Below are 22,522 nucleotides of genomic sequence, written 5' to 3' on the forward strand. Positions count from 1 at the left end.
ATATCAGTCAACACTGGCTTTTTTCCTGTCGTTTTGTTTTGTACCCAGAGTCCAACTTTAAAAATAAAACCGCGCTGAAGAGTCTGGATAAACCGGGCAAACGGTAAGAACTTGTCTGCTCCTCTTATCTCGTTCTGGGTTTAACTGCCAAGATGTCAGTCACTCACAGCAATTTGTCCATTAGCCCGTGCACAAGGTCAGAGTTCACACACACAGACACAAGGTCAGAGTTCACACACACAGACCCACTCATGTGCGCTCTGATGAACCTGTGAAAGTGTGAAAAAGTGGGGTTTTTGCATGCAGCAATTATTTTGATTCTAAAGTCAGCATTTAACAGATTACACAACCTCACTGCATTACATAACCTCACTGTACTACACAACCTCACTGCACTACACAACCTCACTGCACTACACAACCTCACTGCATTACACAACCTCACTGCACTACACAACCTCACTGCATTACACAACCTCACTGCACTACACAACTTCACTGCACTATACAACCTCACTGCACTACACAACCTCACTGCACTACACAACCTCACTGCATTACACAACCTCACTGCACTACACAACACCTCACTGCGCTACACAACCTCACTGCATTACACAACCTCACTGCACTACACAACCTCACTGCACTGTACAACCTCACTGCACTACACAACCTCACTGCATTACACAACCTCACTGCACTGTACAACCTCACTGCATTACACAACCTCACTGCACTACACAACCTCACTGCACTACACAACACCTCACAGCATTACACAACCTCACTGCACTACACAACCTCACTGCACTACACAACCTCACTGCATAACACAACCTCACTGCACTGTACAACCTCACTGCACTACACAACCTCACTGCATAACACAACCTCACTGCACTACACAACCTCACTGCACTACACAACCTCACTGCACTACACAACACCTCACAGCATTACACAACCTCACTGCACTACACAACCTCACTGCACTACACAACCTCACTGCATTACATAACCTCACTGCACTACACAACCTCACTGCATTACACTGCTCTGGTCATCTAGAGTCCAACTCACAGACTACTTCACAGTCCAACTCAAAGCCAACTCCAAAGACACACACACTGCCAGTAAAATGACACACATTGGCTACATCATCACACATGCTATTTATGATGTCACACACACAGTCTACGATGCCATACACACAGCTTATGTGTGTTGTGTGCATGTGGTGTGTGTGTGTGCATGTGGTGTGTGTTTGAATGCTGTAACCTAAACGACGCGCCAATAGGAGTGATCGGCTGTCGCTGGTGTCTGGTCTGCGGTGGAATGAGAGGTGTTTGTGTGTGAACAGTGTGGAATGAGAGGTTTTTGTGTGTGAACAGTTTGGAATGAGAGGTGTTTGTGTGTGAACAGTGTAGAATGAGAGGTGTTTGTGTGTGAACAGTGTGAACAGTGAGAACAATGCAGGAAAACTCTGAGGAGCTGAAGAGAACTTGCAGATGCACCACTGTCATCTGATAAAAACCTCTGAACTTCAGCTCCAACCCACACTGTTCCCCAGTCTGGGCTATTCAGTGGTATTTCACTGGGACTCTGTTGGGTGTTTGTTGGTATTTTCCTGCTGACAGCTCCACTCTCACACGGATCTCAGACAGGGCTGAACTTTAGGACTCGATCACGGTGAACAGGACGACCAGCGGCGGCTTCATTTGGGGAGCAGTTTAGAGAAATAAACCGTACACCAGGTTCTCAGCCAGATCAGTCCTGTCAGGAGCCAAATGCAGCCTCAAAAGATGATTAAAGACATTATTATACTGTGATGCAGTGCAAGGTTAATTGTATGTTGGAGGCTGTAGAGAACCTTCTGTCAAATTGTTTTTCTCATATTCTCTCCATATGTGGATGCTGAAAAGCTCTGTGTTGGAAAAGTGCATTACCATGTCCAAGCATATGACTCACCTCCTTTGCAAAAGACTCTCACAGCTGTTTACCGCAAGCAATGTTTGCTCACAGCTGTTTACCGCAAGCAATGTTTGCTCACAGCTGTTTAAGTCAGCAGACAAAGACATAGGAGCGAGGGATTTCCTTCAGAGCCGAGAGGAGAGGGCAGACTCCTCTTCTCCTGCCCAGCGGCAGGGGGAGCACACACTCAGTCAGGGTGGGGTCATGCGCAAACTCTTTACAGCATCAGAACTGAACTGGACTTCATTCAGCTCAGCTCTTCCATCAGCCTTTGTCAGTTTGGTGTGAGGGGTGGAGTGGGTTCAGTGGAAAAAAGATGGAAAAGCTGAACAAAAGTGGAGCACTGATATCAGACATGTTGGCTCAGAGGTCCTGGGGCAACGTCCATTTCAGATCCAATCAGACGTTTTCTCTTACGAGTAAACGTAATTTCCATGGTAACCTTCCATGGCAGCACATATGAACACATATGTATACATGTTTTATGAGTGTTCTGTGCAGCATGTGTTTGGTTCATGTATGCGTTATCAATGTTTCATGTTCCATTTTGGCATAAACAACTGCATCCTTATTTACACCTCCTGTCCTCTCATCACTGGACCATGACAGGCTCGTCAGAAACACACGCACTGAATACACACACACTCACACACACACACACAACATGCAAAACCTTAACTCACCACACACACAGTGCAGCAACTGATACTACAATTCAGGGTTTCTGTTCGCCGGTGTTCTGACGAGTTGTGCCACCTATTGATATGTGCTACTTAAGCCACGCACACACTACTCGACTTTCAAAGATCGCTGCACTGATCACGCTACACAACTTGCTGTCTTGTAATCGGGAATCTTTAAGTCGTTGTGGTTTGCACACTACACGACTGATTAGCGATAGGGTATCGCACATTACAAGATCTTTCACCTGGAGGAATCTACAACGAGTCTGTCTGATCTCCAAAACTACTTTTTGTCACGCAAACACACGCGAGAAGTGACACGGGGAATGACGCGATACCGTCTTGATCAATTCACACATATCGATCGAGAGCCGATTTGCCTCTGATCTGGGGCTTTTGACGGCGATCTACAAAAACTGTTGCCGAGTGGAAAATCGGGGCTAAAATCGCGCAGTGTGAACTTAGCATTAGGGTTAGACTCTGCTTTCGATTCGTGCTGCGGTAGCATTTTTCGACAAAGCCGCACAACTCGTCAAAACAGTAATTACCGGTTTTTGCCTGGTAAAATTGATTAAACAAAACAAAAAAAAAGGATAAATTAAAAACTTGCCGGTCAAAATGCTCATACAAGAAGCAGCTATAACAAAGACTATCCCTAAACAAGACATTTGTTTTCTCAGCGAAACAGCCCATTAACAGCATTGTAAGCTGCAACGACACATTGGACGCGTTTGATTTCAAGCCGGCAGCAGAGGACTGTCAGATGTTACAGGTTACAGATGTTTCGTAATCGCCCACATTTTAGTGCTTAATTGTTCCTCTTCATCAAATAGTCAAATTGATTTGAGGTCGTTGACATTCTTTCGTCGACCCAGGTGTAAATTATATTATGGACTGTTATTGAAACGTGACCTGTAAGTTTCAACTTTGTCTGGTAAAATAAACTCTTTCCAGACACCAGGCCTGCGCGAAAAAATACTAGTGGGAACCCTGCTACAGCTGTCTGTGTGTTGGTCAGCTGTAGCTTGACATACACAAAGACCACTCACACACACATAGACCATTCAGATACACACAAACACATAGACAACTGACACACACACAGAGTGAAGACAGAGGCTCAGAGCAAAAACGAGGAGAAAAAAACAAAACAAAACAAAAAACAATATTTACGGCTTGACCTCCATGAACTCCAGCTACAACATCAGACATAATTTTAGAAAGATGACTTTGAGACGCGTTTTTTTTTTTTAAAACCATTTTTTTTTTGTAGCCTGTTTGTCTCAGCAGAGCTGATGGGGAAATCGGGACCCCTGAACCCACCAGTAGAGAAGTCCTGTCCCTGCAGATCAGAGATATGTGCTATTATGTGCTATGTGTGCTATATGCGCAATTAATCCTTAAGCTCAACGATTCAAGGTGAAAAAAAAGAAAGAAAGAAACTGGTCCCAGATCAGCTCATCATCAGTCTTTTGAACCAGCATGTCCCTGTACTCCTCGTGCCTCCCTGAGGAGCTGTAGCCACAGGAGGTCTGGAGCTGAGGAGAGAGGAGATTTACATGGGGGAATAAAGCAGTCGTTTTTCTCCTGGCTGACACTCACTCGGTCCAGTTTGCATGAAAACGCTCTCATCGGCCCAAAGTGCTTCAGTCTGGTCTCAAATCTCAGTTTCTCAACAGGATATCTCTCTGTCAGGCATCCAGCAGCCCAGATTAATGACAGCTATTCCACAGCAGCGACTTTCCCAGTGCTCTCAAATCAGTAAATACCGGAACATTCTCCGTCTCAGCCGGAGTAGAGCAGAACCAATGAGTCCTGTCAGGGCAGGGAGGTGATTAATGATCGATTAGAATGACCCTGGATCTGCCCGTAGACGTCATCAGATGTGTCCAGTAAAACCATCAAACTGATCCACAGTCACTGCACAGCTCCCACTCACAACCTCAGTTCCAACCTTTTACGAACCATGTTCACATTCCTATGTGAACATGTATATGCACATGTGAAAGTGTGCGTGTATTTGTGAATGTATATCTGTAAGTATAAGATTAGACTCTTGCATGAATGCGTGTGTGTGTGTGTGTGTGTTGGCAGAATCAGATAACCACATGGTGTTCAGTATAGACAGTAGCATTAGTTTTAATCCTGCCCTGAACTCCCTTTCCCCTGCCCTCCTCCCCAAACAATTACATCTCCTTCTCTCTCTCTCTCTCTTTCTCTCTCCCTCTGATCTTTCCATCTCTTACACCCAAAACTCTGTGTAAAAGGAGAGTTTCAGTTTGTCAGATGTGTAAAGTTTTCGAGACCATTTCTTATTTGGTTTTCAAACCGACTTTAGAGCTTTACTGACGCTGTATTAACACAATGCTAATACAGATACTATATGAACAGAGTTTGCCTTAACACAGTGTTAATGCAGTGTGTTACTGTATGAACAGAGTTTGTATTAACACAGTGTTAATACAGTGTGTTATTATAAGAGCAGAGTTTGTATTAACACTGTGTTAATACAGTGTGTTATTATAAGAACAGATTTTGCATTAACACTGTGTTAATACAGTGTGTTACTATATGAACAGAGTTTGCATTAAAACTGTGTTAATACAGTGTGTTACTATATGAACAGAGTTTGCATTAAAACTGTGTTAATACAGTGTGTTTCTATATGAACAGAGTTTGCATTAACACTGTGTTAATACAGTGTGTTATTATAAGAACAGAGTTTGCATTAACACTGTGTTAATACAGTGTGTTACTATATGAACAGAGTTTGCATTAACACTGTGTTAATACAGTGTGTTTCTATATGAACAGAGTTTGCATTAACAGTGTGTTAATACAGTGTGTTTCTATATGAACAGAGTTTGCATTAACACTGTGTTAATACAGTTAATACAGGTTCAGCATAGAGATGAGTCTGCTTTGAGTCAAAGCCTGAGTCATACAGTGTAAACACAGAACATATGAGACTCAGAAATGCCTCCTGTTACTGTTCCCAGATATCAGGGCGCTAACTGTTAGCAGGTTCAATCACCCCCGTGTGTAGAGTGCTTTTAAGCCCAGGACGGCGAAACAGAGGAATCAGTGAGAAGGAAAAGAGGGTCTGTCAGACGAATGTATGCAGTGACTGGCCAGTGGAGTCATTTTGTTTCTTATCACAGTAAAGTGCTTCTTAAATAAATTGTCTCATTCTCCGTGTCCAGAGCGGTAGACTCCATGACTCCAGGTCTGTTTTATATGGGGACTGTGATCGATGGTGACATTTGTTTATGTAATTGTATTAAGTAGATGACAAACCCCATGACGTGACTAGAATTGATGTCTGACTGTGGTACTCTGGCTGTGCGGAGTGAGGACAAATTATCAAACAATGTGATCACAGACGGTTTCCCATTGTGTCTGAGCGCCTGGGAATCGCGCGGTGAGGAAAGGTGGTCCGGCCGACGGTTCTGTGTCCATAATGGGAATCTTAAGAACGCACTTGACGGGACAATTTGTTTATTTTTGGTTTGTTTTGAAAACTCCGGCTTCATGTAGTCGGTTTCCGCTGCAGTGGGCATAGTCACAGGGAAAATATAGCTCCTAAAGCCAGAGTTTTCCGAGAGCCGCCTGCGTGCGCTTCCTAGTGCACAGACCTCTTAACGAGTGATCTGTATCTCAAAGGCCAACTTCCCCTCAACACACAGACTCCAGAGTCTAAAGTCCTGATGAATGAGTGTATGCACTGATCTCTCCCTCACACACACACACACACACACACACACACACATACACTGATCTCTCCCTCACACACACACACACAAACACGCACGCACGCACACAGACTCCAGAGTCTAAAGTCCTGATGAATGAGTGTATGCACTGATCTCTTCCTCACACACACACACACACGCATACACTGATCTCTCCCTCACACACACACACACATACAAACACACACGCACACAGAAACACACTTCAGCATGGTCCCCTGTGTGGTCCTGTGAGAACAGGGAGGTAGGACAGTGAGGGTTGCACTGGAAACACTGGGGGGGTTTGAAAAGAATATTATTATCATTCTCCTGCTAAGCCGTGAAACAACCTCCCCATGACTTTAAAATGGAATATTTAATCTCTGTCCCCCCAGCACCACTCCACTGCTCCCCCCACCCTGCACTGCTCCACTGCCATACAGAGTCAGAACCTCCGGAGAGAGGTCCTGGTGTTCATCTCTGCCACAGAACCAGAGACAAGAGTTTAGGCAGGTTTTCATCAGGCTTCCCAATAGAGACACAGCAAAGCAGAGAGACAGAGACAGTGACAGAGAGGCAGAGAGAGGGTGAGACAGTGAGAGAGACAGAGACAGAGAGAGAGAGATACAGAGAAAGAGAGACAAAGAGAGAGAGACAGAGAGACAAAGAGAGAGAGAGAGAGAGAGAGAAAGACACAGAGAGAAAGAGAGACAAAGAGCAAGAGAGAGAGAAAGAGAGACAAGGAGCGAGAGAGAGAGAGAGAGAGAGAAAGAAGAAGAGAAGAAAAGGGCATGAGAGAGAGTGAGATAAATGAGATGTTAATAGACTTGGCTAAAAGACTGTGAGTGTTTGAGTGTGAGTGTGAGTGTTTGTGAGTGTGAGTGTGAGTGTGTGAGTGTGAGTGTTTGTGAGTGTGAGTGTGAGTGTTTGAGTGAGAGTGTGGGTGTTTGAGTGTGAGTGTGGGTGTTTGAGTGTGAGTGTGAGTGTGAGTGTTTGAGTATGAGTATGAGTGTGAGTGTGAGTGTTTGAGTGTGAGTGTGAGTGTTTGAGTATGAGTGTGAGTGTGAGTGTGGGTGTTTGAGTGTGCACACAGGATTCCCATTTGATCCAAACAGCAGTGTGAGAATGCTTAGGGCTGAATCATGTGGTGTGGAAATCTTCTCATATAACAACACAATAAACACGTATCGGTCTGTTCTCCGCTCCTATAACAACACAATAAACACGCGTCGGTCTGTTCTCCGCTCATATAACAACACAATAAACACACGTCCGTCTGTTCTCCGCTCATATAACAACACAATAAACACGCGTCGGTCTGTTCTCCCCTCATATAACAACACAATAAACATACGTCCGTCTGTTCTCCGCTCGTATAACACAATAAACACGCGTCGGTCTGTTCTCCGCTCGTATAACACAATAAACACGCGTCGGTCTGTTCTCCGCTCGTATAACACAATAAACACGCGTCGGTCTGTTCTCCGCTCGTATAACAACACAATAAACACGCGTCGGTCTGTTCTCCGCTCGTATAACAACACAATAAACACGCGTCGGTCTGAAACTCTGAGCTCTGATGTCCATACTTGCACCTCCAGAACCCACCACAATGAAAAACACTTGCCACAGTCAGACACAACTCAGACGACGAGACGCCCTTTTCCTGTGGTGAAAAGCAGCCGTGAAGCGCAGATAGATCTGCTCTGTGTGTCTGTGTTTGGCCATGAGACTCTGGGCATGGCTATGGATCTCCTCAATGGTTTTTAGCTTTAAAACAGACAAACTGCCAGGCAAAATAATCATTTCACAAACCACCAAACTGAACACAGGGAACACACATGAGTCATTCATGGGGTTTTGTTGATTTTTTGTTAATTATAACAATTATGTGGGAAAAGGGAAAAACAGTTCAGATAAAATGTTTACAGTTTGAATGGAGTGTGGATAAAAATCTAATTGATAACTGTTTGAATAGAGACAGACATTTGATAACTGTTTGAATTGAGACAGACATTTGATAACTGTTTGAATAGAGACAGACATTTGATAACTGCTTGAATAGAGACAGACATTTGATAACTGTCTGAATGGAGACAGACATTTGATAACTGTTTGAATGGAGTTAGACATTTGATAACTGTTTGAATTGAGACAGACATTTGATAACTGTTTGAATAGAGACAGACATTTGATAACTGTTTAATTGGAGTGTGGATAGAAATTTGATAACTTTTTGAATGAAGACAGATGTTTGACCGCTGACTGTGTAAAGTGAAGAGCTGTGTTTTTAATAACCAGCTGTGTGTTTTTCTGTGTGAAGTGAAGAGCTGTGTTAATATCCAGCTGTGTGTTTTTCTGTGTGAAGTGAAGAGCTGTGTTAATATCCAGCTGTGTGTTTTTCTGTGTGAAGTGAAGAGCTGTGTTAATATCCAGCTGTGTGTTTTTCTGTGTGAAGTGAAGAGCTGTGTTAATATCCAGCTGTGTGTTTTTCTGTCGTTCCCAGAGTGCCGATGTTCTGACGCGTTCTAAGATGAGGGGATGGAAGTGTTCTGCTATCTCTCTGACGCTCTGTGCCGCCGCTCTCTCACTGTTCTCCTCTAGAACCTCAGTTCCCACAGGAACACGTCACCTGCACACCACACCACTGCTGTCATCTTCATCCTCATCACCATCATCATCATCATCATCATCATCAGCGTCCTCATTCTCTTCATCATTATCTTTGTCTTCGTCATCTTCCCCTACATCATCATCATCATCGTCATCGTCGTCATCAGCAGCAGGAGCAGGAGCAGGAGAGGCCTCCTCCCGGTCCGTCTCCTCCCGGTCCGTCTCCTCCCGGTCCGCCTCCTCCCGGTCCGTCTCCTCCCGGTCCGCCTCCTCCCGGTCCTTGTACTCGTTTTTGGGGTTTGAAGGGCGACGCAGACCCAGATCAGTGGGCGGATTCGACTCAGTCCTCTCAGAGTGTGAGACAATCCACTTTTTGTCCCTCAATATAAATATTGTAATGTTTTCATTTGGTTTACGGTTGTGAGGCTATGTTTTACATACACTGTCTGTTTGTTGAAACAGCCTTAATACTTATCTAATAAATCTATGTCCATGCGAACTGCATTAGTCTCTGTAGTGACTACGTGTTTGCAGCTGGTTATTGCTAGTTATGTGTTAGCATAGATGCTAAAGATCCAGTTCCCTGGATGTTGTGTGGAGACATTTAACAAATAACTCCACTGGGATTAACACCGTATTGTGAAGGTGCTTTGCTGTTGTTTTGGTATAAATGGGAGACACATGAGTAAATTTATTCATTGCAGAATTTCATCTCTGTGCCCTGACCTATAGCCTTATAATATATATATATATATAAGACCACGTCTTTGAGAATCAGAGGCTTGCAGTGAATGATGCCGTCCCTGTCCTTCCGATCTGTCCCACTCTAACCACGCTTAACGCTCCGGTACTGAGCCGCGCGGGCTGCCGTGCCGCTATAGCGCTGTCACACAAGAAACACGGTCATGGCGATTTCCTCTGAAGCCCCTTGTTTCTGGTCCTTTGCTGAAAGAAAAGCCGAGATAAACATCATACTATGCGAATCGAATGACACCCACAATACAGCGTTTCCGTAGAATTTGCCAGAGGACAAGTTCCCGAAATCACATTGTTTCGTGTTTTGTTCGCGCGGTAGTTTTTACTTCTTTGTAAAGAGGGCTTAAGTCATACAGTCTTTTAAAATGTATGTTCCATGTTATATGCATTAGTGCAATGTTGTCGTGGCCTGTTTTCAGTTGTGATTAAATCGTTCTTTTCTTTCTCTCGTTCTCAGTCTTGGACATGTTCCAGAGCTTCACAGAGAGCGATTTGAAGCAGCTGATCGGCACTCTGGCGGACAGAAAAACCCGTCGGGCCTCCATTCAGAGTAAAAGAACTAAACGTGCGAAGAAGCCATCGAATAAGTGTTCTCTCAAAGACATTACCCTGACCGTCACCGACCTGGGTTTAGGCTATATAAGCAACGAGACTATTAACTTTCGCTACTGCAGCGGAAACTGCATGGACCAGCGCCGCAACTATGACCTGACACTCAAGTTTCTGAAGAGTCAAAATGTGCTAAAGCGCCAAAAAAAGGAGAAAGTGCAGCACCTGCCCTGCTGTCGACCAGTGGCCTACGAGAAGGATATCTCTTTCCTGGACAACTCTTACATGTACCACACCATTAAAGAGGTCTCCGCACGGAGGTGTGGATGTTTTTAAACAGGTCATCGGGGTACTGGCTGCATACTCAAACGCGTTCTCAGAGCTGACAAAAAAAAAACTGAACGAGTTATGCGACGAGCAGCAAAAATGGGTTCGGTGGAAAAGGAATATTTTTACAAGTACCGTCTTTGATGTAGATCCTGGTCTTAAAAACAAACAGACAAACAAACAAACAAAAATCCTCCCTCTCGTTGCCTTTCCGAACCGGCTGTCTCCAGTTGATTTAGGACCCTGTGCTCTGTTAGCGTCTGGGGAGCACTGGCTTTTTGGGGAGGACAGAACATGAAAGGAAGTGAAGGGTCCCTGACGGACAGCGCTGAGTGGACAGCTCGTGGGAGAGATGGCCAAACACAGTAACGGCAATCATCTGTAGTGACATGGTCGCCATGACGACGACGCTAAGCCTCCGTTCTCACTGAAAACTTTCATTCAAACTGACGGCTCACAGAGGTGGCATATGTACTTGTTCTTAGACAGTTCAGAGAATCCAGAATTAGAGAGTCCAGTGAATCAGAGAAGTCAGTAATTCAGGGGAGCGAGTGAATCAGAGAAGGGAGTGAATCAGAGGAATGAGTGAATCAGAGAAGTCAGTGAATGAGGGAACCAGGTGAGGTGTTAGCAGTGCAGCAGCCACAGGGAAGAGACAGTGTGAGCCTTGTGAAAGCCACACTCCATGTAGTCTTGTAGCAGCACCACTAATTAGCCAAACAGCTAGATCATTAGCCTTCCTCTGACTCCTACAATCTACCTCTAATCTATTCTAACTTCTATTGAATGACATGAACTGTATCCTATGAAATCTGAGCGAGGCATGGTAGATTTACTCAGTCGCTATAGTAACGTTACTGTGTTTTAGAGGCAAGAATCTCTCGTTAAATGAAATGAACTGTGCATTGTCAAGCTTTGCTACCAGCAACAAAACTTCAGCCCTAACCCCCCCCCCCCCCCCCCCCACTCCCAGTAAAGCCACGCTCAGCTGTATCTGTGCCGACAGACTTCAACAGAACATAAAGACAACACACTGTAGTCTGCAGTGTTTCCTCAGAACGAAGACCTGGGGAATTCCAATGCCATGTTGTAACTGTAAAACTGTTTAAAAAAAGATTTTTAAAAAAGCTAAAAATGTGAGAACCCAACATTCTGAGAAAAAGCAAGAAATGTTTTTAGCTGTGGTTTTGATTTAGCATGATGGATTATGTATGAATTTGCTCTAAGCTCTGTTCATCTGGGGAGGATGCAACACAGAAAAGACATGTTAACAGTTCATGGTCCCAAATGACCTGAGAGAGAGATATGTTAAAACACATCCCCCATCTTTCATTCTTCTGAAACAGAAAAAAACCCAGTCTGGTTTGGTAATGCGGTCAACTCACGGTAATGGTATAAATGTACAGACACTAGGCCTGAGTAAATAGTGCACAGTCGGTCATAAACAGGAATCATGGATCTGTCAAATATGAGTGAAACTAAGGGGCTGACACAACATCTAGTGGCTATTTTCCCTCTGCCGTGGTTGTAAACTGTTCATTAATCAGTATGACCCGCTATAGATTGTATGCGATCTGTTAGCATGAGCCCCTCCCTCACAGAAAACCATGCCCCTCCTACCCACACGCCCAGTTAGCACAACTAAATCTCATTAAAGCCTTTAAAAGACCAATCTAATCCATTTAGTACCTTTTTTCAGCCAGACTGGGCCAAAAATATCCTGTGCTAAAGCTGGGGTTAGGTCCAAATATAGCATCCTATTCATGGCTGCCATCCGTTTCCAACCCAAGGTCAAACCCAAGGTCAAACCGTCACTAAGGACCTTAAAACATGTACAGCAGCGTGTGTATACAGGTCTCAGATCTGAATACAACCAGGTCCAGCGTAACATGCCCGATTCTCAGATCATAACCAGCACACACCCGTGTGTGTGTGTGTGTGTGTGTGTGTGTAAAAGATCAAATTACTTGAGAGTAAAGATATGACTGTGATTTGCTGGTTTAGTGAAACAACTTGAGCGATGAGTTAACATTACATTCTAGACAAACGAAAATGAGGAGAATTTGAGTTTGGAAGAACTTCAGCTGTATGGAGGAATGCAGTGAAACATTACCCATATATGTCCTCAGACTGATTCCAAAGAAAAAAAATTAAAACATTTACACAGCAGGAAAAAAAAAAACATTGACAGTGAAGAGAAAAAAAGACATTTACATCAAGTCGTCCTCTTCATTTTCCTTTTTGGATGGAAGAAGCTTAAACGGTGGACTTTCCTGTTCCCTGGCTGAGAGGCTGATGGGGCAGCTCTTATCCTAAGCCCAATCAGTGAATTAGAACAGTGAGGTAACTAAAGGTCATGAGCCCAGGGCCATGAAAGCAAGACTGTAGTGCAGTGTATTCAGCAGAGAAAACATACGTGTATCAGAGAATGTCACCTCTCCTGCCTCAGTACCCCGCACCAGCACACTGATGTCCAGTATAATGCCAGGGATTCACGTCATCAGAGTGTGTGTGAGTGTGTGTTTGTAAGGTGTTAACAGGGGAATTAACACAGCGTGTTGACGTCAGTGCACCAGGTCAGGTTAGTGCTGTGAAGTTCTCCTCTCTGCTGAGAAGACCTCGCTGATGATGTGTCAGTTTTGACCAGTTCAGTTCATATTCTCCTTTCATATCCTCTGTTTTCAGAGTGAAGTAAGTGGCATTTAAGCTTCTCTCTCACATCACCCTTCCTTGTCCCTACTCACACTCTCTCATTATGCTTTTCTTAAGCCTCTTCACATGAGAGGCACCAACCCAGTTATGACTGTGTTATGCTCTGTCTTTTAACAGTACATTTGCAAGGGGGGTTTTGTTTGTTTGTTTCATTTTCCTAGGTGATTCCCCCTTACTCCCTGTTTTAATATGTTTCCAAAGTTCTCCAGACTGTGTGCAGAGATGTGTGTTCAGGCACAGTTCTCCAGACTGTGTGCAGAGATGTGTGTTCAGGCACAGTCCTCCAGACTGTGTATGTGGAGATGTGTGTTCAGGCACAGTTCTCCAGACTGTGTATGTGGAGATGTGTGTTCAGGCACAGTTCTCCAGACTGTGTATGTGGAGATGTGTGTTCAGGCGCTGTTGGACCCAGTTGGCCAACTACAGTCAAGTTGATGCAGTGCATCTGTGTAAATGAATATCTATATTTATTAAAGAGTAAATTATGCTTTTATTTATTTGGATAGCATCATCAACAAAGAGGAAAATTTTATTTATTGAATCTGTCAGTGCCAAAATGTCTATTATATTATATTATATTATATTATATTATATTATATTATATTATGCTAATATGTAAGTGTTCAATAAAACATACATGCTTATAAAGCCATTGTTGTCTATCATTCAGTTACTGTTATGAATCTCCATATTATGCATTACTGAAATGAAACTCTTTTCAGGACATCCCAGTTCTACTGAAACTTAAACACACACACGTACACATACACACACACACACACCCTGAGTTACTCAGCTCCAAATTGATGAGAGTTTGCTGCCACGCCAAAAGAAATCCATCCATCACTGTGGAAGAATCCGCAGTCAGGACGCTCATAGGAAATCCCAGTGTTTCCCAGTGAATGCGGCTTCACGACTAAATACACACAAAGGTTTTGGCACGGAAAACCAAAGCAGGTCTACTGGTCTACACACCCAGCATCACTCAGCGCCAACAGCGGCTGCGTTTTCCTGGGAAACCACCTCTCTGGCCCAAATATCTGTGGCAGAACATGCAATATTTAGACGCAGCCCTCATCATCATTCCAGAACAATCTGCAGGCTGAGCTCCAGTGAGTCTCCTCAGGCCCTGGGCAGGAACCCAGTGGATGTCAGAGTGTCTGCTTTGCATTGGTTTGCATTTGCTGTGGTTTTCACTGGAGTGTGATGCTTGAACGTGGGGAAGAGGTCACGGTCTGTTTCTCTCCAGAGTGTATGGGGCAGCCGCTTCCCATGGCAACAGAACGTCCAATCGAATAAGCCGGCATGACAGCTTGGCCAAAAGAGGAGAGTTCGGTGACGGGATCGTGATGTCTTCCCTGTTTAACAGTCACCTCTCCTGCAGGTCAAACGTCACCAAGACAGAGCTCGGGTCACCGTCACCTGCTGCCCCGGTCCCACAGACTCAGGCTTTAGCTTTGATCTGAGCCCTCATGTTTCACCCCTTCATTTTTTAAGGAGACATTCACCAAATCTGAACCCATCAGATGGATACAGCCAACCAGACAGCAGCGTTTCCCAGTGTCAGACAGGCTTTGCCAAACTGACTATGGATACACATCACACACTGACCACACACAAGCCCCACGCACACACAAGCCCCAAACACACACAAGCCCCAAACACACACAAACCCCCAAACACACACAAGCCCCAAACACACACAAGCCCCAAACACACACAAGCCCCACACACACACACGGGCTCCACACACACACATGGGCTCCACACACACACACAAGCCCCACACACACACACGGGCTCCAGCCTGCTGAGCTGTTTAACAGGCAAAATGACTGATATGAGTCTTTTAATGAACAGTCACAAACCCACCTCACACGCATCATTTTTCTCCTCAGCCCCTGGACGTGTAGGAACCTGACAGAAACTACACTAACCTTAAAGTGACTGAAACTTCCCACCGAAAACATCTTTATTCCACAAACATCCCCCGAAAACATCCCCCGAAAACATCTTTATTCCACAAACATCCCCCGAAAACATCCCCCGAAAACATCTTTATTCCACAAACATCCCCGAAAACATCCCCCGAAAACATCTTTATTCCACAAACATCTCCCAAAAACATCTTCATTCCACAAACATCCCCCGAAAACATCTTTATTCCCCCAAAAACATCCCCCGAAAACATCTTTATTCCACAAACATCCCCGAAAACATCCCCCGAAAACATCTTTATTCCACAAACATCTCCCAAAAACATCTTCATTCCACAAACATCCCCCGAAAACATCTTTATTCCCCCAAAAACATCCCCCGAAAACATCTTTATTCCACAAACATCCCCCGAAAACATCCCCCGAAAACGCCCCCTGAAAACGCCCCCCGAAAGCACCCCCCGAAAACATCTTTATTCCACAAACATCCCCCGAAAACATCCCCCGAAAACATCTTTATTCCACAAACATCCCCGAAAACATCCCCCGAAAACATCTTTATTCCACAAACATCTCCCGAAAACATCTTCATTCCACAAACATCCCCGAAAACATCTTTATTCCCCCGAAAACATCCCCCGAAAAAACATCTTTATTCCACAAACATCCCCCGAAAACACCCCCCGAAAACACCCCCCGAAAACATCTTTATTCCACAAACATCCCCCGAAAACATCTTCATTCCACAAACATCCCCCGAAAACATCTTTATTCCACAAACATTCTCTCTGACCTATTCCTAAATCCTCGTGTGTTTGATACTCTGCTTGCAGCAGCAGGCCAAATTACAATTATTAAGGGGTTTCTGACTACTCAAAGCTTCTGTTTTAAATGAAAGAATGCCAACGTTATTTAAATGAAAGAATGCCAACGTTATTTAAATGAAAGAATGCCAGCGTTATTTAAATGTCAGAATGCCAACGTTATTTGCCAACTCAGACCTGGAAGACTGAGTTTTTCCTGAGTTTTTCCACGTTCAGTCACAGTGACGGAGAACTCTTCTCTTCCGGTCTTTCATCAGACTGGACTATCCCTGACTACTACAGTTCCTGTTTAAAAAAAAATCTCCGGCAATCATCCACCACTTTCATAACGAGGTTTCATTCATGGTGAGAACATTTTGTTTGTTCTCTTCCTCTCAACCAGAGAGCTCTTCCTGCGAGCCACTCCGGATAAACATCTGCAAAATAAACTTAATTGTAAAATTGTAATTTGTAATCGAGTTTAACAGTCTGTTGCCAAGGAGACATAAAAACAATGCAAAAACCCTCAGAAACCCTGACCACACTTCCGAGAGACACTCTATCTGATGTGCCCACTGCTCACCGTCCTCTCTGGGGTTTGAGGAGATCAGGCATGGCCCAGCAGGACTGACTCATACCATTCTCGTAATCCCGTATTCCCCCGGGAATATAAACAGCATCTCTCTCTGTCACTGGCCGTGTATTTGTTGGGATGCAGTCCTGTGTATGAGGTCGGAATCTCATTGGGCTTTGGGGGACTCTGTGAGTCAGACAACACAGAGACTAAACAGTGGGTTTTTCTGAGGTAATGTGTCTACGAGAGGGCTCTGCTTCACTGATCACAGGTCAGATGCTGGTCACATTGCTTCACCCGATGCTATGCAGGTCTGTAGGGGAGTGCATCCCTGACCTGTGGTTTTAGGACAGAGGAACACATATACCCTCTTCAGACACGCACGCGCACACACACACACACAGACACACGCACACGCACACGCGCACACACACACACACACACAGTTCTCACAGAGACTATGGTTTACCCACAAATCAACACCACTTCACACCCATCCAGACAGACTGAACTGTACTATACTGTTTCCTCGCATGAGTAAAGAGACAGAAATCACATATGTAAGTCACATGGATGACAGAGAGGAGGTGATACATCCAAAAGACAAAAGATTTTATTTGGTTAACTGATTTCAAATCAGTTTTATAATGAGTTGGATTGGCTTTGACGTTTAAGCTTTGGATCAGGGCTGCCAGGTCATTGAAGAAAAACCAGACTCAGCAGGTGTGAGTCCTATAGGGGAAAACAGATCTGTATAATGACAGGTGTGAGTCCTATAGAAGAAAAACAGATCTGTATAATGACAGGTGTGAGTCCTATAGGGGGAAAAACAGATCTGTATAATGGTGTGAGTCCTATAGGGGAAAACAGATCTGTATAATGGCAGGTGTGAGTCCTATAGGGGAAAAACAGATCTGTATAATGACAAGTGTGAGTCCTATAGGGGGAAAAACAGATCTGTATAATGGCAGGTGTGAGTCCCATAGAAGAAAAACAGATCTGTATAATGGCAGGTGTGAGTCCCATAAGGGGAAAAACAGATCTGTATAATGACAGGTGTGAGTCCTATAAAAGAAAAACAGATCTGTATAATGGCAGGTGTGAGTCCTATAGGGGAAAACAGATCTGTATAATGGTGTGAGTCCTATAGGGGAGAACAGATCTGTATAATGACAGGTGTGAGTCCTATAGGGGAAAAACAGATCTGTATAATGGCAGGTGTGAGTCCTATAGGGGAAAACAGATCTGTATAATGGCAGGTGTGAGTCCTATAGGGGGAAAAACAGATCTGTATAATGGTGTGAGTCCTATAGGGGAAAACAGATCTGTATAATGGCAGGTGTGAGTCCTATAGGGGAAAACAGATCTGTATAATGGTGTGAGTCCTATAGGGGAGAACAGATCTGTATAATGACAGGTGTGAGTCCTATAGGGGAAAAACAGATCTGTATAATGGCAGGTGTGAGTCCTATAGGGGAAAACAGATCTGTATAATGGCAGGTGTGAGTCCTATAGGGGGAAAAACAGATCTGTATAATGGTGTGAGTCCTATAGGGGAAAACAGATCTGTATAATGGCAGGTGTGAGTCCTATAGGGGAAAACAGATCTGTATAATGGCAGGTGTGAGTCCTATAGGGGAAAACAGATCTGTATAATGACAGGTGTGAGTCCTATAGGGGAAAACAGATCTGTATAATGGCAGGTGTGAGTCCTATAGGGGGAAAAACAGATCTGTATAATGGCAGGTGTGAGTCCCATAGAAGAAAAACAGATTTGTATAATGGCAGGTGTGAGTCCTATAGGGGGAAAAACAGATCTGTATAATGGCAGGTGTGAGTCCTATAGGGGAAAACAGATCTGTATAATGGCAGGTGTGAGTTCTATAGAAGAAAAACAGATCTGTATAATGGCAGGTGTGAGTCCCATAGAAGAAAAACAGATCTGTATAATGGCAGGCGTGAGTCCTATAGGGGAAAACAGATCTGTATAATGGCAGGTGTGAGTCCTATAGGGGAAAACAGATCTGTATAATGGCAGGCGTGAGTCCTATAGGGGAAAACAGATCTGTATAATGGCAGGTGTGAGTTCTATAGAAGAAAAACAGATCTGTATAATGGTGTGAGTCCTATAGGGGGAAAAACAGATCTGTATAATGGCAGGTGTGAGTCCTATAGGGGAAAACAGATCTGTATAATGGCAGGTGTGAGTTCTATAGAAGAAAAACAGATCTGTATAATGGTGTGAGTCCTATAGGGGGAAAAACAGATCTGTATAATGGCAGGTGTGAGTCCTATAGGGGGAAAAACAGATCTGTATAATGGCAGGTGTGAGTCCTATAGGGGAAAAACAGATCTGTATAATGGCAGGCGTGAGTCCTATAGGGGAAAACAGATCTGTATAATGGCAGGTGTGAGTCCTATAGGGGAAAACAGATCTGTATAAAGGTAGCAGTATATACAGACCTATGTGGTATCGTTGGCCACAGGTTTAAAAGTCTCTGCCCTTACGCAAGGAAACAAGTAACATTATCACAAACGAACTGTAACGTGTCACCATTTCACCGTGGCCTTGAGAAAAACTGTGTAAGTCAGAGCAAAAAAGGAGAAACACTAGTTACACCTGTTCCAGAGAAAGAAAGACTGCATGCTGGTTTCCAGAGAAAATGGATCTGCTGTTTTCATGAGAATCTCATTTGTCATATTTCAGTCGGCCTGTCTCTCAGGCATCACTCATCTCAGATCTTCACACAGAGTCCTGTGTTGACATGCTTTTTGGCAGGCATTTCGTGAGACGGAGCTGTCTGTCCATGTGTGTGTGCTAACACGGGGAGCAAACTCACGCTGCTGTTCCATGTTCAAACGCTGTCCGTGGAAAAAGCCTGAGCGCCTATGAAGGAATGTAACCAGGTCTCTTCACACTCCAGGATCTGACTGAAAATAACACTGTCAGATGAATCAATACGTCAATCCATACAGCCTGTACCGTCAGTCTGTTCTCCGTGGTTCCCTCTCCCTCTCTCTCTCACCACGGTTCTTTCCCTCTCTCTCTCACCATGGTTCTCTCCCTCTCTCTCTCACCATGGTTCTTTCCCTTTCTCTCTCACCACAGTTCTCTCCCTCTCTCTCTACATCTCAGACTAGGCAGCCCTGGAGTGTGGGAGTTTCTCTCAGGCCTTCAGAGAAAACTTGGAATCCCAACACGAACGATAAAACATGTGGCCATTCCTGGAATACCTGAGTCTCCACACATCCAGCAGCCTTGGCTCTGAGGGAGAACCTTCAAAGCACAAAATTCCCAAATTCCCATTTCACTGCTCCATTCTCCCAGAGGACCAAACCCAACCCCACCAGCAAAGGAACAACACCCCTAAAACACAACCACATGCATACAGCGTGTGTGAATACTCAGGAAGAAGCCTGGGAGAGATTCATGTCTCACACAGTGAGAACTCCATCAGACTCCAGGAGACCTTGTGCATCTCAGAACAGGAGCCAAACGGTTCTCACATGACTTATTAAAACACCACAGCGGAGTGCAAAAGCGAAAGGGCTCTTGTTTTCACCATTTGAGGGAAAAACACACAAACTGTGAGTCGTTAGGTGGGATTAGTGTTTCACAGAGCAGCTCTGAAACAGACTCAAGGTCAGCAGCACCGTGAGTTATACGTAGGAGAACGCTGTAAAACGCAGCTGGCACCATGCCAGCAAAACTTCACCGGTCCATGTGCAATTCTTCAACCTGGTTTATGTTCTATAAACACAAGGCAAGACAATGACCAAGATTTACACAAAAATCAATTACCACACTGATCAAGAGGAACAGTTCGGTCAAGAGGTTGCTCAAACAGAAACAATAGCTTATTTGTCATGATTTTTTCCTGGCTAACGCAGAATTTGAGTTGTTGCTATGGCTACACTGTGACCACAGCAAAGGAGAAAGTAATTAGCTAATGTTCCTATCGTTCGCTACCAGCCACTCAAGGGCTTCTAACACTGCACTTAGCCCAGGGCTAAAAGCATTCTCAGAACCTTCTTAGCCCCACGCTAAGGGAGCTGTTAGTCCCAGGCTAAGAAAGCTTTCACACTGGCACAATCTTGGCACATTCCAAAGTGGGCTAACCCCAACTTTAGCCTGGGGCTCCAGAGCGGGGTCAGCCCCAAATTTGCAGGGTTATCCCCTGAAATTCAACTAAACACGGGGGGTAAATGGTGCCAGTGTGAAATGGGGCTGAAATAAACAATGGATTTTGGTTCATTTTAGAATGTAAACAGTAGCATGTTCTAACGGACATTTAACCCAGGGCTAGTAGAGGTGCAGTGTGAAACGTATAGCCCTGGGCTTTGGTTAACCCTGGGTTAACAATGTGTGTGTGAAAAGGAGCTAACTTATCCCAGGCTCAACTGCTGTGTGAAAAGCCCTTCAGACACTTCCCCATTGCAAACCATGCCAGCCTGCCCGGCGTGTTCAGCCTGCCTGGCGTGTTCAGCCTGCCCGGCGTGTTCAGCCTGCCTGGCGTGTTCAGCCTGCCCGGCGTGTTCAGCCTGTCCGGCGTGTTCAGCCTGCCCGGCGTGTTCAGCCTGTCCGGTGCATCCGGTGCGTCCACCGCGTCCAGAGTTTGCGTGTGTACGTGTTGTCTTTCACATTCTCTACATTATGTTTGCATGCACAGAGTTCAGGCGAGTTACACAACTCATAAACAGCAGCTGGGAGTTACAGTTACAGAGGAAAATGTAAGTGCCTTTCTTCCTCCACAGAGTTTGGAAGAGTATTTGTTTAGAGAAATTTTTGAGACGTTACCGAAACACGCAACTGGCCTCAAAGGCAAGGAGTTTTCATACACGGAGAACTCTCCCGGTCTCGTTAGCGGTCTGGCGGTCTGGCACGAGGAACGGCCGCTGTCTGAGTGTCTGGCTCGTGAGCATGTCCATCAGAACCCGTCAACCCGCAGAAACAGCACTGGTATTTACGCAAGAATAAACAATAAATTCATAAATTAATTAATAAATTGATAAAAAATTAATACATTTTTCCAAATCAGTTTTGAAAGAGATAAAGCATAACAGGTATTGAATACAATCAAGCTCTTAAAGAAAAATTAGAGGCCAAATACTGGAGACTTTTTCACGTTTCACTTGCATGAGCTCAGAGGTTGTGCTGTGTTAAATCTGTGACTGGGTTTCCATAACAATCAGCAGCGAAAGAGTTTAGGCTCGTTCCCACTCAGTCTCAGCTTTCCACAGAGTTCCCATATACAGATCCTTTCTCCCAATACGGAAACTCATTTGTGTGTGTGTGTGTGTTTGTGTGTGTGTGTTCTGCTGTCATTCAAACGAAGGAAGTGCTAACCTCCTGCTACCTCTGCGTGAAGAGACAAGCATAAACTCGGCGACGTAATCCCGCTGCTTTGGTCGGCATTCGGTATCTGAGAACACACTCTCGTCTTCCAGGAAACGGCGAATGAATGAAGGCATGACCATGTTTTCATCCAGTCCCTCTGGGACTCTGGGACGTTTCAAGATTTAAGAGGAAACTACAGGAGAGGCCCAACTTCTAGTCTTTCACTCCTCTCTCCAAACTCCTCATTTCCTGGAGAGCAGCGTGAGTGTGTGTTTCACTTCTAAACAACAGCCCGTGTGTTGTCAGCACACTGATTCCCTGACACCCGGTCAGTCCAGACACATCACGCACTCCTGTTCAAACAAACCTGTGTAACTCAGTGTAAACCAGTGCTGTGGGCTTTATGAGAACACTGAGTAACAGAGAGCCCAAAAAAACATGCAAACAAGAAAACACCAGAGATGTGAGGGAAAGAAAAGTCACGGGCCGCGATTTGTCATCTGCCCCGTGTCGAGACTGTGAGCA

At 44.6% G+C, this 22,522-nt stretch overlaps 1 protein-coding gene across 1 annotated transcript; it reads left to right on the top strand.

The window, feature by feature from the left end:
- The first annotated feature begins 8,921 nt into the window (after positions 1–8,921).
- On the top strand, positions 8,922–10,642 carry nrtn (neurturin). Its single transcript, XM_030784164.1, has 3 exons — positions 8,922–9,202; positions 9,317–9,357; positions 10,215–10,642. The coding sequence occupies exons 1-3, from the start codon at positions 8,922–8,924 to the stop codon at positions 10,640–10,642; spliced, it is 750 nt and encodes a 249-aa protein (XP_030640024.1).
- Positions 10,643–22,522: the final 11,880 nt, after the last annotated feature.

Source organism: Chanos chanos, chromosome 9 (genome assembly GCF_902362185.1).
Source record: "Chanos chanos chromosome 9, fChaCha1.1, whole genome shotgun sequence".
Taxonomy (NCBI): Eukaryota; Metazoa; Chordata; class Actinopteri; order Gonorynchiformes; family Chanidae; genus Chanos; species Chanos chanos.